Below are 14,015 nucleotides of genomic sequence, written 5' to 3' on the forward strand. Positions count from 1 at the left end.
TTCCAGGATGTCTTGACACTCCCCCCCCCCCCCCCCCCGCCCCAATACAATTAACACAACACAAAGTTTACCCTTTTAAAGCGCACAGTATCAGTGATTTTTTAATGTTTTTTACTATATCCATAAAGTTCTGTGATTATTACCACTAATAACAGCATTTTCATCACCTCCAAAAGAAATCCTGTCCTCTTTAGCGATCATTCCCTCCCTTTCTCCCCACCACTAATTCCCATTCCCAGGCAACCACTAACCTACTTTCTGTCTCCATGGGCTTGCCTATTCGTTTCACAGATGTAGAATCACACAATATGTCACTTTTTGTGATTGACTTCTTTTACTTACCTTGATGTTTTCAAGCTTCAGCTGTATTGTTGACTCCCATTGTCTCTTGCCACTACCCTTTCATCTTAGCTTAGCTCAAGCTATCCTGAGTTGCAGCTTTTCCTCTTGCACCTTCATCACCGACTGCCTGTTTCTGTCAGTGGGTTCTAGGTTCTGTAGAGCAGTCCTGGGCAGTAGAACTTCCCGTGATGTTAGAAATGTTCTTCTGAGTAGTCCCTGCTGGTCCAGTACTTAGGACTCCAGGCTTTCACTCCTGAGTCCCTGGGTTCAATCCCTGGTCAGGGAACTAAGATCCTGCAAGCCGCATGGCATGTCCCCAAAAAAATTAAAAAAAAAATCTTCTGTCTCTGATATTCTGTGTTGTCGACACTAGTCATATGTGGCTAGTGCAAATTGAGAAACTGGATTTTTAAATTTAAATAGTAACATGTGGCTAGTGGCTGTTGTCTTGCTCAGGGTAGCTATAGAAGGTCTTGATTAGCCACAGGCCAATCTTTCTGTTTTAAGCATAGGTCACAGTCTTGGGTTTCTAGACAGCCATTGCATCATCTTGTTGAGCTAAGATCCACCTCCTGGTCTAGTCATGGAGGCCAAGGGATGGAAAAAAAAGTAGAATAGAACATTAACTCTGCCCTCTGAACTGGGCCTGGAGCTGGGAAGTTTTGATAGGAAAAAGTGAAGACAGGGGTTAAGAGTTTTGAGTGGAAGTGTACTTTGATGATATAACTCTTCGTTTCCCTGCCCCTGTCTCTTCCAAATGGCTGTTCCCCTTTCCTGTGGCGGGTTCCATCGGGAATCAGGTAGACAACACAGCCTCTTGTCCTGATCCCTCCTAGTTTCTCATTCTTAATGACTTCGCCAGTTGCTGCCAGAGCCAGAAACATAGAAAGAAGTGGATACCATGCCTCTTTGCTGAAACACTGGCTGCCTTCTCGCCTCCCTTCTTCTCCTGCTGCAAGCCTGCTTTTCCTCTCTCCCACCCCCCTCCCCAGGCAGCACTCCACTGATGGGTAGCACTTCCTCAGAAGATGAGAAGGAGTTTGCATGGACCTGCCTCTTAGGAATGACAGCGATGGTATAGGTACTTCTCCAGGGGGTTTGTTGAACTCATTGATTCCTGAATGAATGTAATAAATATGTTTGATTTATAATCCCTGACTCTGAGGAGCTCTCCATCAATGGGCAGATGCGACACAAGTTTGAGAATGTATTTAGTGATGGGCAGAGGCAATGCCATACCTGGATACTATGGGATCCTTGGCGTGTCACACTGGCAGTCTTGTCCCCAGGTGACTTTTTTATGTAGTGGTTACTTCTTGAGGACAAGGTGCATACCAAAAGTATGTGCGGAAGGTTGAGAACGGAAGAGCATTGTTGATCATGTTTTCAGACACAGTACCAGTTGATGAGGAAGTTTGTGACTGCTTACTACATACACATGTGGTTGCTTTTCTCTTTTTTTTTCTCTAGCTGATATTGGCACTTATATTTCTAATTGTATCTTCATGTGCTCCAAAGAAAGACCCCATGTTTTCCTTATTCACTGATGCATGCCACATCTTGAGCTTCCCTTGTAGCTCAGTCGGTAAAGAATCTTCCTGCAGTGCAGGAGACCTGGGTTCGATCCCTGGGTCGGAAAGATGCCCTGGAGAAGGAAATGGCAACCCCACTCCAGTGTTCTTGCCTGGAGAATCCCATGGACGGAGGAGTCTGGTAGGTTCCCAGTCCATGGGGTTGCAAGAGTCGGACACGACTTAGCGACTGAAGCACCAGTACCGTACCACATCTAACACAGTGCTTGCACTGTATAAAGAAGAGCTCAGTAGTAACTGGAGGAAGAAATCAGTCAGTGAGTACTCCAGTTGAATGATGTCCACTGCATCTTGAGTGCGGCCTGATCATTTGCTGTGCTCTAGAAGTGCTTCTCAAACTGGTGAAGGACCATGTCCCATCCCTCCCTCCACCCAGCCTGTAAAATACAATAAGATAATGTCATAGAAAAACAAAATAATGAGGTAAAGGCTTGCATTTTGCATATCTTTTTAATACTCAGTTAGCCATCTGTAAAATTATGGAGTGTGATTCCTGTAAAAGTTTCTAATGGTTAAGTTTAAAGATTGCTCCAGTTCTTGGGGGAGTCTTCTGGTTCTTGAATAGGTATACTGCGGGGACAGGGTGATTCAGGCAGTAGGTGGACATGAAGGAATGAGAGGGACTTGGAGAGTAAAGAGAAAAAGGAAAGGCACTTGTCTGGAATGCTGAGTCTCCACTGAACTTTTGGATAAAGCACAAATCATATAGCTTGACTACATTTATGCTTTTGTGCTAAAAAGCGATGTAGAAAATTTAGAAGTGGTACCTGAATACAGAAGGAAGGGACAAACTGAGAGTGGTTGCCGCCAATGTAATACAAACTAATGAGCTCCTGCCTCTTCAGAAACAGCTGTCTACTTCTTTATAGTCAAAACATTCTAAGCACCATTTATTTGGGTGCTATGTTAACCCTCCCTAGAATAGAAATATGATGAAAAATTAGCAACATTTTAATAAAATATTAAAACTGGTAATTAAAGTTGTGGAGCATTGGATGGTAGGAAGTGATACCCATTTTTTCACTAGTCATAGGACTTTTTAAAAAATTCATGATGAAGTGATTTCTGTTAGATCATTGGGGTTAGGCGTTTAGAAGTAGCTATGTTATATTTTTGCAGCAACTTGCCAGACGTGGTTTTAAATTAATAAGGGAAAACCAATAAAACAGTGTATTCAAAAATGCTTAGAAGGCGGGGGGGAGTAGGTTGATCCTGTGACAGTCAAATAGTCATAGGAGAGGATGCCTGCTCTTGAGTCTGCGAGACCTTTGTGCACAGCACTGGTCTTTTATCGAGTTTAGTTGCTTAAATGGGGGAATTGTTCAGAACAAGAAATTCTCCCCACCCTGCATCTGGGTAATTACTTTGACCCAGGCACCAGTACCAGGTGTGAGTATCAGAATACGAAATGAAGCGATGTCTACCCTCAAGGAGCTCTCAGTCTTGTTGGGAGAGGTAGGTGGAGCCAGAGCATGCTGAAAGGTGTTCAGTCCTGTAATCAAGTTGGAAATTTAGTGCTGCTTGAGTCTTGATGGAATTGACTAGTTAACCTGGGGAAGAATGTGGGGAACCTTCATAGACAAAGCAACAAGGATTGGTTTATATGATGTTTGTCTTACAGTTTTTGATGTTTAGTACCTAGACATGAAAATAGCCCTGTATTCAGTTACAAGAGATGTAGGAACTAGCGGATGAACTACTAGATTCAGCATTCTCAAGGATTTTCAAATGCTAGTCAAAAGGTGGCAGTGGTGACAAAACTTACTGTTTTTCTTTTAAAGAAAAGTGGTGTTTTATTTGGGGTTGAACATTAGAATATGTGAAAGAAAGAAAGACATATTTGAACATAATGATGTAATTTCTGGATTTAGCAGACACTGAAAAAAGTTAAACATGCTAACTATTTGGAATTTAAGTTGTTACTAGTTTGGATAAATACTCAGAATAAGATTGTGAAAACGTGGTAGAAGGACTTTGATTCATTCTGAGTGGAAAATTTAATAGTGTAGGAGTTTCCCCCATGGTTCTTGACAGGCAGACAGAACAGAGCTGCACTGCCTGACAGAAGGAAGGCCTTTAAGTAGGGGTATTACAGATTTGGTGTGATCAAACTGGAGGAATTTGTGGACACTATAACAGTTAGAGTTGTTAAGGGAATTAACTGGTAAAATCTTGGAGAAAGAGCAGCAAATCGGATTACTTAGAAACAGAAGACCCTAGAATGATGACATCATTATTTATATAACAATCATTTCTGAAAGTTTAAGAGGTTTTATTTTGTTTTGATTGGAGGGCCTCACTCAAGAGTACCAGGATTATGCATGAGACAGCAGCAACCAAAGATTAATGTTCTAGTCGGTTCTTAGGCCTTGGAAGTCCTGTGCTTCTGTTCTGACATCTACTGAGAGAAAACTTTTCACCCATCATCGTGTAGATTGAGAATCCTGAAACCTACCCATAAGCAGTAGTCTTTTGTGATTTTGTGGACATTTTACAAAGTTTTATTATCTCTACTTAAAAATGATTAAAGCTTTCTTTAGGAACTTTACCTCTTGAGTTCTTCTGAGACTTCTCTAGTTAGACAAGGAATGACTGACATTCATTTCCTTAGGTAAAGCCCAGGGCGTCCTAATCAGAATGATGCCTTTAGTTTGGGATCAGACGGAAGGGGTGGCATAGTGAGGGAGGGCTGGGAGACTCTGGCAAATAGAACATGAGTAGTGAAAAGAAGTAGGTTTTTCCCCCCTTACTTCTTCAGGAAGTAGTTGAGACTTTTAAAGAAAAGAAGATTCTTTTAGAAACAACATGAATACATAATAGAAGTTTTATTTTACACAGCTCAAAGAAAATGAACGGCACCCTGGACCACCCAGATCAACCGGATCTTGATGCTATCAAGATGTTTGTGGGCCAGGTTCCAAGGACCTGGTCTGAGAAGGACTTGAGGGAACTGTTTGAACAGTATGGTGCTGTCTATGAAATCAATGTCCTAAGGGATAGGAGCCAAAACCCTCCACAGAGCAAAGGTAAGGAAGGGCTTTGAATTTATGTGTCTATGCAGTCACGCGCATGCTCTGTCTCATTGCCGGGATGCTCTTGTGGTCATGGCGGTGGTGTTGGGGGGGGATATGACTGTCTTTTTGTTGCAGCTATATCTCCCAGTCCAAACACTTTTAATGGCTTAACAATAAAATAAAATCGTCATGAGTGACATCACAAGGATAATTTGTAAGTTGGATCTTGGGCAGTCATTTTCAAGATCTGTAAATTCAAGAGACAGACTCATGTGAGTGTCTCATTTGATCTTGGTAATGAAATGACAGAAATAATGTTGAAGTAAACCAACCATGTAGGTTGTTTTTTAGTATTTTAGCTAGGGTAAGTGAAGAGAGAAAGACTGTCTAGGTACTCGTGGGTTTTTGTTAGTGTTACAGAGGCCTTCTGGGGTGGCTTAGCAACTAGGAGGGGTTTGTTTGTAGATCACCTGTTTGTTATAGCCCCAAAGTGAACAGGGAAGGAAGGCAAGCTGCCTCCAGAAATACCCAGCAGAGGAGAGGGTTTATAGGACTGATAGTAGATGAGGTGTTAGCTTTGCCCGTAGACACACAGAGATATACACTTGTTTTCCCAAATAACCCATTTCAGAGTAATTTTCTGTGAAAGCTTTTCTATAGTACAGATGTAAGCAAGCATGATTGTCATGATTGAAACCAGCTTAATAGCAGAAGGTCTAGAGCTGAGGAATTATTTTCTCTTTGTGGCATAGTTAACCAAAAATAAAAGGTATTATAGTTTCTGAAAGTGACTGTCAATGTAATATACAGTAATTTAAAATTTTAATTGCAGGGTGATTTTAAAAGAAATCTATATCATATCTTACAGGACTATGGGCCTAAGATTTACAAAACACACTTATGCCCTCCAGTCCCCAGCAGAGGAACAGAGCACGGTCTCAGGGTCTTCTCAGTCAAGTGCTGTTGGACATGTAATTGCATTTGATGAGAACCAAGAGTCCAAAAAATGGATACTAAGAGATCCTTGCTCTAAAGTCATTTTATAATTTAATAAATGATAATTGTGTTTAGGGCATGTGGTAGAAACTGGCTGCAGTGTAAGGCCTGTTCTGAGAAAGCAAGAGCTGTAGACTACAGGCTGTGAGAGGGCACGGCTGAGTCTGCTTGCCCAGCCCGCTCCTCGGTGCTCCAGGGAGGGTGGGCGCCCGCTCCTCGGTGCTCCAGGGAGGGTGGGCGCCCGCTCCTCGGTGCTCCAGGGAGGGTGGGCGCCCGCTCCTCGGTGCTCCAGGGAGGGTGGGCGCCCGCTCCTCGGTGCTCCAGGGTGGGTGGGCGCCCGCTCCTCCGTGCTCCAGGGAGGTTGGGCGCCCGCTCCTCGGTGCTCCCGGGAGGGTGGGAGCCTGCTCCTCGGTGCTCCCGGGAGGGTGGGTGGAATGGCATGGTTCTGTGACCTTTGTAAGGATGTTCATCTTTCCCAGAGAAGTTATAGGAGCAGCTAAAGAATTTTAATAAAACCAGGTGACGATAGCAATAAAGAAAATGGTAGAAAATCTTTTTTTTTTTTTTCTTCCTTGTTAGATTTTCTCCCCTCTCCCCACCCACCCACCCATTTGAATAAACCCAGCCCTGACTTTTGACTTTCAGTGTATCCCTGGAGGAGGGAGTGCTCTTGGAAATTATCTGCTTTCAAAGGACTGGTTTGATTTCATTAAGTATTGTCTATTGCAGGGTGCTGTTTTGTTACGTTTTACACCCGAAAAGCTGCATTAGAAGCTCAGAACGCTCTTCACAACATGAAGGTCCTCCCAGGGGTAAGAAACTCCTACTAGTAAGTGGAACCGTGGTGACTTTGACGCATGGAACACCCTTATGGGGGGAAGTGGTGACTGCCACAGGAATTGATGTAAAGGAGGAATAAAGGGCGTGTTTCAAAGAAGATAGACTGAAAGTACTTCTCAGCCAAGAGAATTTTGACTTGTTGACTCACATTCTATTTTGAGATTCTGTTGAGAGATAATGAGGCAGGCGTGAGTTCAGAGACAGTTCTTCCTTTCTTGGGTGCGTCATTGCAGCGCACGGACTCTGGTTATGGCGCATGGGGTTAGTTGCTGCCAGCCATGTGGGCTCTTAGTTCCCTGATCAGCAGGCAGACCCACGTCCCTGCATCACAAGGGGTATTCTTAGCCACTGGGTCACCGGGGAGGTCCCCAGAGACACCTCTTAAAGCTCAGTTTTGGTATTTCCTTTAGAGGCCTCATTTGTGTCTCTGAATTCCCTCAGTGTGTGTAATCATGATATTCATTTGTCTTCCGTTTTAGATGCATCATCCTATACAGATGAAGCCTGCCGACAGCGAGAAGAACAATGGTAAGCAAGCACATGAGCAAGTCCTCCCCTTACGAGATTTCTTCTGGAGTATTTGCTGTTCTCATGGCATTTGGATTGTCCTGTGCACTAATTGATCTTTTGTTGAGGTATAATTGACATATAACATGTTAGTTGTACAACATGATGATTCAGTATCTGTGTGTTTTGTGAAATGACACTGCAATAAGTCTAGTTATCTGTCACCATACATAGTTAAAAAAATTATTTTTCTTGTGATGAGAACTTTAAAGATCTACTTTCTTGACAATGTTGAAACGTACAATGCAGTATTAACTATAGTCACCATACATCCTTGTGACTTATTTTAAAACTGGAAGTTTATATATAGTAAGTTTATTAATGCTTTTTGACCTCCTTTACCCTTTTTGCCTCCCTCCTTTCCCCTTGCCCCTGACAAGCACCAGTCTGTTCTCTATGAGCTCAATTGTTTTTTTATTTGAAATATCCATATTTAAATGAGAACAATACAGTATTTATTTTTCTCTGACTTAATTCACTTAACATAATGCCGTCAGGGTCCATTCATGTTGTCACGTATGTCCAGATTTCATTTTTCATGGCTGAATAATAATCATGTATGTATAGAATACCACTTTTTCTGTATCCCTTCATCTGTTGATGGATACTTAGGTTGCTTCTGTACCTTTGCTGTATAAACATGGGTGAACATAGATCTCTTCAAGTAAGTGTTTTCATGTTCATCAGATAAATATCCAGTAGTGGAACTGCTGGATAATTTGGTAGCACTAATTTTAATTTTTTGAAGAACTTCTGTACTGATTTGCACAGTGGCTGTACCATACAGATCCTACCAACAGTGCACAGGGGTTCCCTTTTCTCCACATCCTCACCAACACTTGTTCTTTTTTGTCTTTTTGATAAGAACCATTCAAACATATGAGATAATATCTCATGGTTTTGATTTTCCTTTCCCTGATGATTAGTGATACTGAGCACCTTTTATGTCTCTGTTGACCCTGCATTGGAAGTATGGAGTCTTAACCACTGAACCACCAGGGAAGCTGCCCATTTTTAAATCAAGTTGTTTTTCTTTTACTGTTGAGTTCTTTAAGTTCTTTATACATTTTACATACTAACTCCTTGTCAGATACATGATTTGCAAATACAGTAGATTGCCTCTTTATTTTGTTGATGGCTTTTTGTTTTTTTGCTGTGCAAAAGCTTTTTCATTTGATGTAACACCACTTGTTTATTTTTTGCTTTTGTTGCTTTGCTTTTGGTGTCTAATTCAAAAAAATCATTACCAAGACTCATGTAAAGGAGTTTACCAAGCCCAACTCACCTAGGCGTTTCATGGTTTCAGTTTATTACTTACTCAGAATTAATGCATTTTGAGTTAAGGTTTGTGTCTGGTGGAAGATAGAGGCTCAGTGCTGTAAGTAATCTGTCATCTGAATTGTTCTTTAAAATAATCATGGTAAATAAATGACATAAATAGAGTTGGCGGGGAAACATTACAAGAACATCTGAGAGTGAACCGGAATGCCTTTGAACTGCATAGTTTCTTATCAACGAGAGTAAGGAGGGGAACTGAGGAAATTCCCTCCCTAAAAAATTAGGAAGGAAAACTCAGTCCTCAAGAAGATAACCAGAATATGAAAGTGGACAGTTACATTCACTGAATGTGTATTGTGTTTCTTTTGTCATGTCAGGTAAGTGTGAAAACTCATCCTTTGGTACAACAGTATTACTAGTGAGAGCAAACTTTGCGAAGTATGAGGCAAGATGCTGAGTTCTTGGTATTTAATACCTATAGCAACCTCTGAGGTAAACTGTTTCCTCTGTTAATCACACGAGGAAACAGGCACAGAATGGTTAAGTAACTTTCATAAGATCATGAAGCTGCTGTGTTTCATCTAAGTGCTCCCAGTTATGGTTTAAGAGTAGGCGCTAAATTATGGGGGAATGCATCGTAAAGTCAGTGCGGTAGGTCCCGAGGCCCGGGGCCCTGTGCCCACTGCCGCCGTAGTAATGGTCCAGCGTTCGTTCCTCACTCTCTCAGCAGTGGAAGACAGGAAGCTGTTTATCGGCATGATCTCCAAGAAATGCACCGAGAACGACATCCGAGTCATGTTCTCCTCGTTCGGGCAGATTGAGGAGTGCCGGATACTGAGGGGGCCCGACGGGCTGAGCCGAGGTACCTTTAAAAGCACTCAGCTTAAATTTGAAGTCTCTTTTTAATTGAATCAGTGGAAACCAGTGATCTCTAGCTACCATGGATGATACTGTCAAGATGGAGAGGGTTGAGTATGGTGTTGTATTTCTAGGTCCCGTCATGGTTCCTGTCAACTGGTCCCAATTCCCCCAAGGAATCTTCATTCTGCACCTAAGTGTCATGCATTAAAATTCTCTGTTTCTGTCCTTGGAGAGATTCTATGCCAAAATGGAAACATGCCTTTCACGAGAGAAACTAGAGAATGTGATTCCTCCTTTATCTCTCAAGCACTTTCTCTCCTATTTGTGCTTCCCTGATTTCTCACTGAAGCATGTATCACCTTGTTGTAACACATCATCTTCCCCACTAGATCATGAATTCCTGCAGGCAGGAATCATGTCTGTATTGTTAGCATGGCACTTGGGCACATGGTAGGTGCTCAGTAAATGTCAGTGTGATAAATCATTGAATGAATGGACGAGTTATTGACTCTTCTCTTACCAGGTTGTGCATTTGTGACTTTTACAACAAGAGCCATGGCACAGACAGCTATCAAGGCAATGCACCAAGCACAGACCATGGAGGTAGGGGCGGATGAACGAAAGGGAAGCTCCCTTAGCCTGAGCGTGCTAGGACCATGGAAAACCAGGGCCGGGCAGCGCACACAGCGCCTGATCGCCCTAAAAGTCGCTGTGTAGGTGGGAGGGGGGATCGGGATGGGGAATACGTGTAACTATATGGCTGATTCATGTCAATGTATGACAAAACCCACTGAAATGTTGTAAAGTGATTGGCCTCCAACTAATAAAATAATATTAAAAAAAAAAAAAAAAAAAAAAAAAAAAAAAAAAAAAAGTCGCTGTGTGCTAAGTCACTTCAGTCATGTCCAACACTTTGCAACCCCATGGACTGTAGCCCACCAGGCTTCTCTGTCCATGGGATTTTCCAGCCAAGAATACTGGAGTGGGTTGCCGTTTCTTCCTTCAGGGGATCTTCCCAACCCAGGGATCAAACCTGGGTCTCTTAGTTCTCCTGCATTGGCAGGTGGGTTCTTTACCACTAATGCTGCCTGGGACGCCCTGAAAGTTAAGCCAAACATCTAAAACACGGGTGCTTTCTTTAAAATCAGCATATTGCAACTGGTTAACCCTTTTAACTGGTTAACCTTTCGCCACTTGTGTCTGTCAAAGAGGAGAATCATTTGGCACTGAGTAAAATGAGAACGCGGCCTATGTGGCGCTGGAGAGGAGGGTTTCCCTCCACCCAGAAGGAGGAGTTTGACCCTTTGGTTTTGGTGTTTTTGTAGGGTTGCTCCTCCCCCATGGTGGTAAAATTTGCTGATACACAGAAGGACAAAGAACAGAAGAGAATGGCCCAGCAGCTCCAGCAGCAGATGCAGCAAATCAGCGCGGCATCTGTGTGGGGAAACCTTGCTGGTCTAAATACTCTTGGACCCCAGTATTTAGCAGTGAGTCTTTGTGGTTCGCTTTCTGCAGGCTGTGCAAGCTCCCAGCTGTTTCTTCTTCTGCTGTCCCTAGTTAACATATATAATGGCACTCACAACTTTTAGCATATCCAAGTTTTACATAAAAATTCAGGCAACACGATATTCTTTGTCACATTAGTCTCTTGTGTGCACTGGCTCAGTCTCTCTTGTCATACATCATTGGTTGTATCTTGAGCTTCTGCTCCAATTAGAGTGAAATCCTAATTTCCTAATACAAAGATTTAGAAACATGTGTCCCTGCCCCCAAGAAATAAAATTATTGGGGAGGTCTTAGCTACCAAGTATCTCTCTCCATCTGTCTCTCTAGTAGATGTAGAGGCCATCAATAAAATCCTTCCTGAGCCTTCCATGAAGAGTATAACAATAGATTTTCCCATCGACGGAGAGGTCAAGAGATTAACATGGACATTATTAAATGAGTTTTACAGGTGTCTATTTGAGTTCACTAAATAGTAAATAGATTTCCTTTAATTTGAATTCTCTCTTGTCAAGTTTGAGTCATGTAATCCAAAAGCAGGCTCTAATTTGTTAGATTTATTAGGTCTGCAGTGTATATTATAGGGGATTATCACTGCTTCAGCCCTCAAAAGAGCCACAGGTGGCACAAGACGCTTACAACCGTCTCATCTTTGAATCAGAAAGAACAAGTCATCTGTGAAGCTACCAAAGAAGGAAAATAAACGGTGAAACCACTAGATTAGTATGGATAGTCTAAAAATATACACACAGAAGTATAGTCATTCATTCCTCATCCTTTAAAATATTATTTTATATGGTGATTTCTATCCCTCAGTACTGGGTTTTGACTAATTTGATGCCCTCTGGTTTCCATGTTTCTAACATATTAGAAGAAATCCAAGTTTATCCTTGCTGGTATTTCTCTGAAATCAGAAGACCTAGATGGTTGTTATATCTCTGCAGATTAAATTTTTCCTTGGTTCTAGAACACTGCCTAAAAGTTGAGAAAATTCAGAGATTTTAGTCTTCTGCCAGAATGATAATGCTTTGAAAATTATCTCCATGATGTGTGCTTGCTTTTCTTAGAGAGTTTGGAGCCTTCTTTTAGGGAAGACTCATGTTTTTGTTGTCACTGCCACATCTAGCAGGCACATGATGGTATATGTTGAGAGCTGTGGCCTCTTTGTTTCGGTTAAACGTGATCCCCGCCCTAAGAGCTGGTCTCTTTTAGGGAGGAAGTAAAGTGCCAGGGACTGAGTTCATTGGCCAGGGTATTTAAGAACACAAAAATAAAGACATGTGAGAGTGAATGGACTGTGTGATAGCACGTCATCATTAATTAGGACGTACTAGAATGTGTGAACTTGAAACTAGAGCAGTAGTTCTTAAATCTTTGAGTTTGTGGAGCCCTTTGAGAAGCTGATAAAATTCTATGTGTGTACATTTTTTCATTCTACTTCTGGAAGTTTGTGAAATTCCCTGAAATGCCTGTAGACTAGAGAGATTCGTGATGACAGAGGAGCCTGGTCAGATGTTTATAGGAATGGATAACAGATTGAACAAAGGATCCAGAAACAAGAATACCAGCCATTCATTGATTGGGTTTGAATGGAACAAAAGGTTTCAGCAGGTTGCTTAGATCAGGGTTGCAGTTTGCTAGGTACAGGGTAAGGCCGTGGAGATTCATAGCTCATAGACAGGTGTTCTTGTTTTATTAGTTATGGAACACTCATTGAAAGAGAATGTTCCCTGCATGAATGCGGACTGAGCCATCATTTGGTCATCTGCAACAGTGAGATGAATGGGGCTAGATGAATGCATAGTATTCTAATCACGACGAGGTTGATCTAGTCACAAGTTCATCGTGGCTGGTAAAGGATACTCCAAGAAAGAGCCTGAAATGGTCCCATATGGTATTTTAAGTAGTTGGCTAAAGTAGAAATTAGGCCTCCAGAGGGGAACAGCCTACAAAATAAGGTGTGTGGACCTTCCAAGGAGAATTTGGGAGATGAATTAGACATGGCAGCCACCCGTCTGCAGACGCCCCTGGAGGCAGACTGCACGGCTGCCCGGGTTGAGCCCTGTCCCCCTCTCCCGCTGCCCTCTGCCGCGCCGCGCAGTGTTGCCGGGGCCTCGAGCCTGGCTCAGCGCTCAGCCAGCAGCTGTCCTCCGTGCCGGGCTTGAGCTGTGCTGTGCTGTCACAAGCCTCGTGTTTCTGTCGTGTCGGCTTGGGCTCTTGTCTTCGACTCTCCTCTCTGGGGGCCTCTGCACTCTCGCTTTGCTGTGCTGTAGAGTTATCCCAGACGCAGAACCAGCCCTCACTCTCACTCTTGTTCTGTTTTTTGGTGTAATGTCTAGCTTTATTTGCAGCTCCTTCAGCAGACTGCCTCCTCTGGGAACCTCAGCACCCTGAGCAGCCTCCACCCGATGGGAGGTAAGTGTTTCGCTGCTGTGGAGGAGCAGCAGCAGCCAAGCCAACCAACGCAGCTAACTACAGTCTTGAGAGTTTTCTACTCTTCATGCAGAAAAAACAATTTTTTTTTCCCACTCATTACATAAACCTGATATATGATGAACATCCTGGGATTCAACTACCTTTTCTCTCAAAGGAGGCTCTTTTAGTTACTGATGTCATATTGCTCTCCAGTTGTCTGCTGCTCCCCACCCCTTTAAGTCTTTAGTAAGAAGAACTGTTAGTACCTGCAGACTGTCTGCAACCACACTGATAAGGAGAAAATTGCAGGAATTATTTCCACAATAAAGTGACTTTTCCAGTGGTTCTCAGAAGAAAAGTCTAAGTTGGCTTCTGTGTGTGTGGCTTGCCCTACAGCTGCTAGAACCTCGGAAGTCAATGTCTCATACATGTTATTCCTTAGGTAATTACTGTTTTTTGTGTTAACACACACCAGAAACTTAATTTACAGATGCCAGAGTTATTAACAAAAGGCAAACCCAAGGCAGGGACGGGGCCACTCCAGAGCTGCCCAGCCCCGCCCCTCCATCGGTGGGATCCAGCTCGGCAGGTGCATCTGAGGAAGGGC

At 42.8% G+C, this 14,015-nt stretch overlaps 1 protein-coding gene across 17 annotated transcripts in view; it reads left to right on the top strand.

The window, feature by feature from the left end:
* Positions 1-14,015, top strand: part of CELF1 (CUGBP Elav-like family member 1) — a 66,875-nt gene that overhangs the window by 41,093 nt on the left and 11,767 nt on the right. For 10 of the 17 annotated variants that reach the window (XM_065945254.1, XM_065945256.1, XM_065945251.1 and 7 more), the window contains 7 exons: positions 4,773-4,960; positions 6,674-6,756; positions 7,264-7,312; positions 9,357-9,491; positions 10,014-10,093; positions 10,816-10,977; positions 13,333-13,408. In XM_065945254.1, the coding sequence (XP_065801326.1) occupies positions 4,773-4,960; positions 6,674-6,756; positions 7,264-7,312; positions 9,357-9,491; positions 10,014-10,093; positions 10,816-10,977; positions 13,333-13,408 (773 nt within the window). The remainder of the gene's footprint in view (positions 1-4,772; positions 4,961-6,673; positions 6,757-7,263; positions 7,313-9,356; positions 9,492-10,013; positions 10,094-10,815; positions 10,978-13,332; positions 13,409-14,015) is intronic. The other 7 variants (XM_065945255.1, XM_065945244.1, XM_065945245.1 and 4 more) reach the window with 3 other exon arrangements.

Source organism: Muntiacus reevesi, chromosome 9 (assembly GCF_963930625.1).
Source record: "Muntiacus reevesi chromosome 9, mMunRee1.1, whole genome shotgun sequence".
Classification (NCBI taxonomy): Eukaryota; Metazoa; Chordata; class Mammalia; order Artiodactyla; family Cervidae; genus Muntiacus; species Muntiacus reevesi.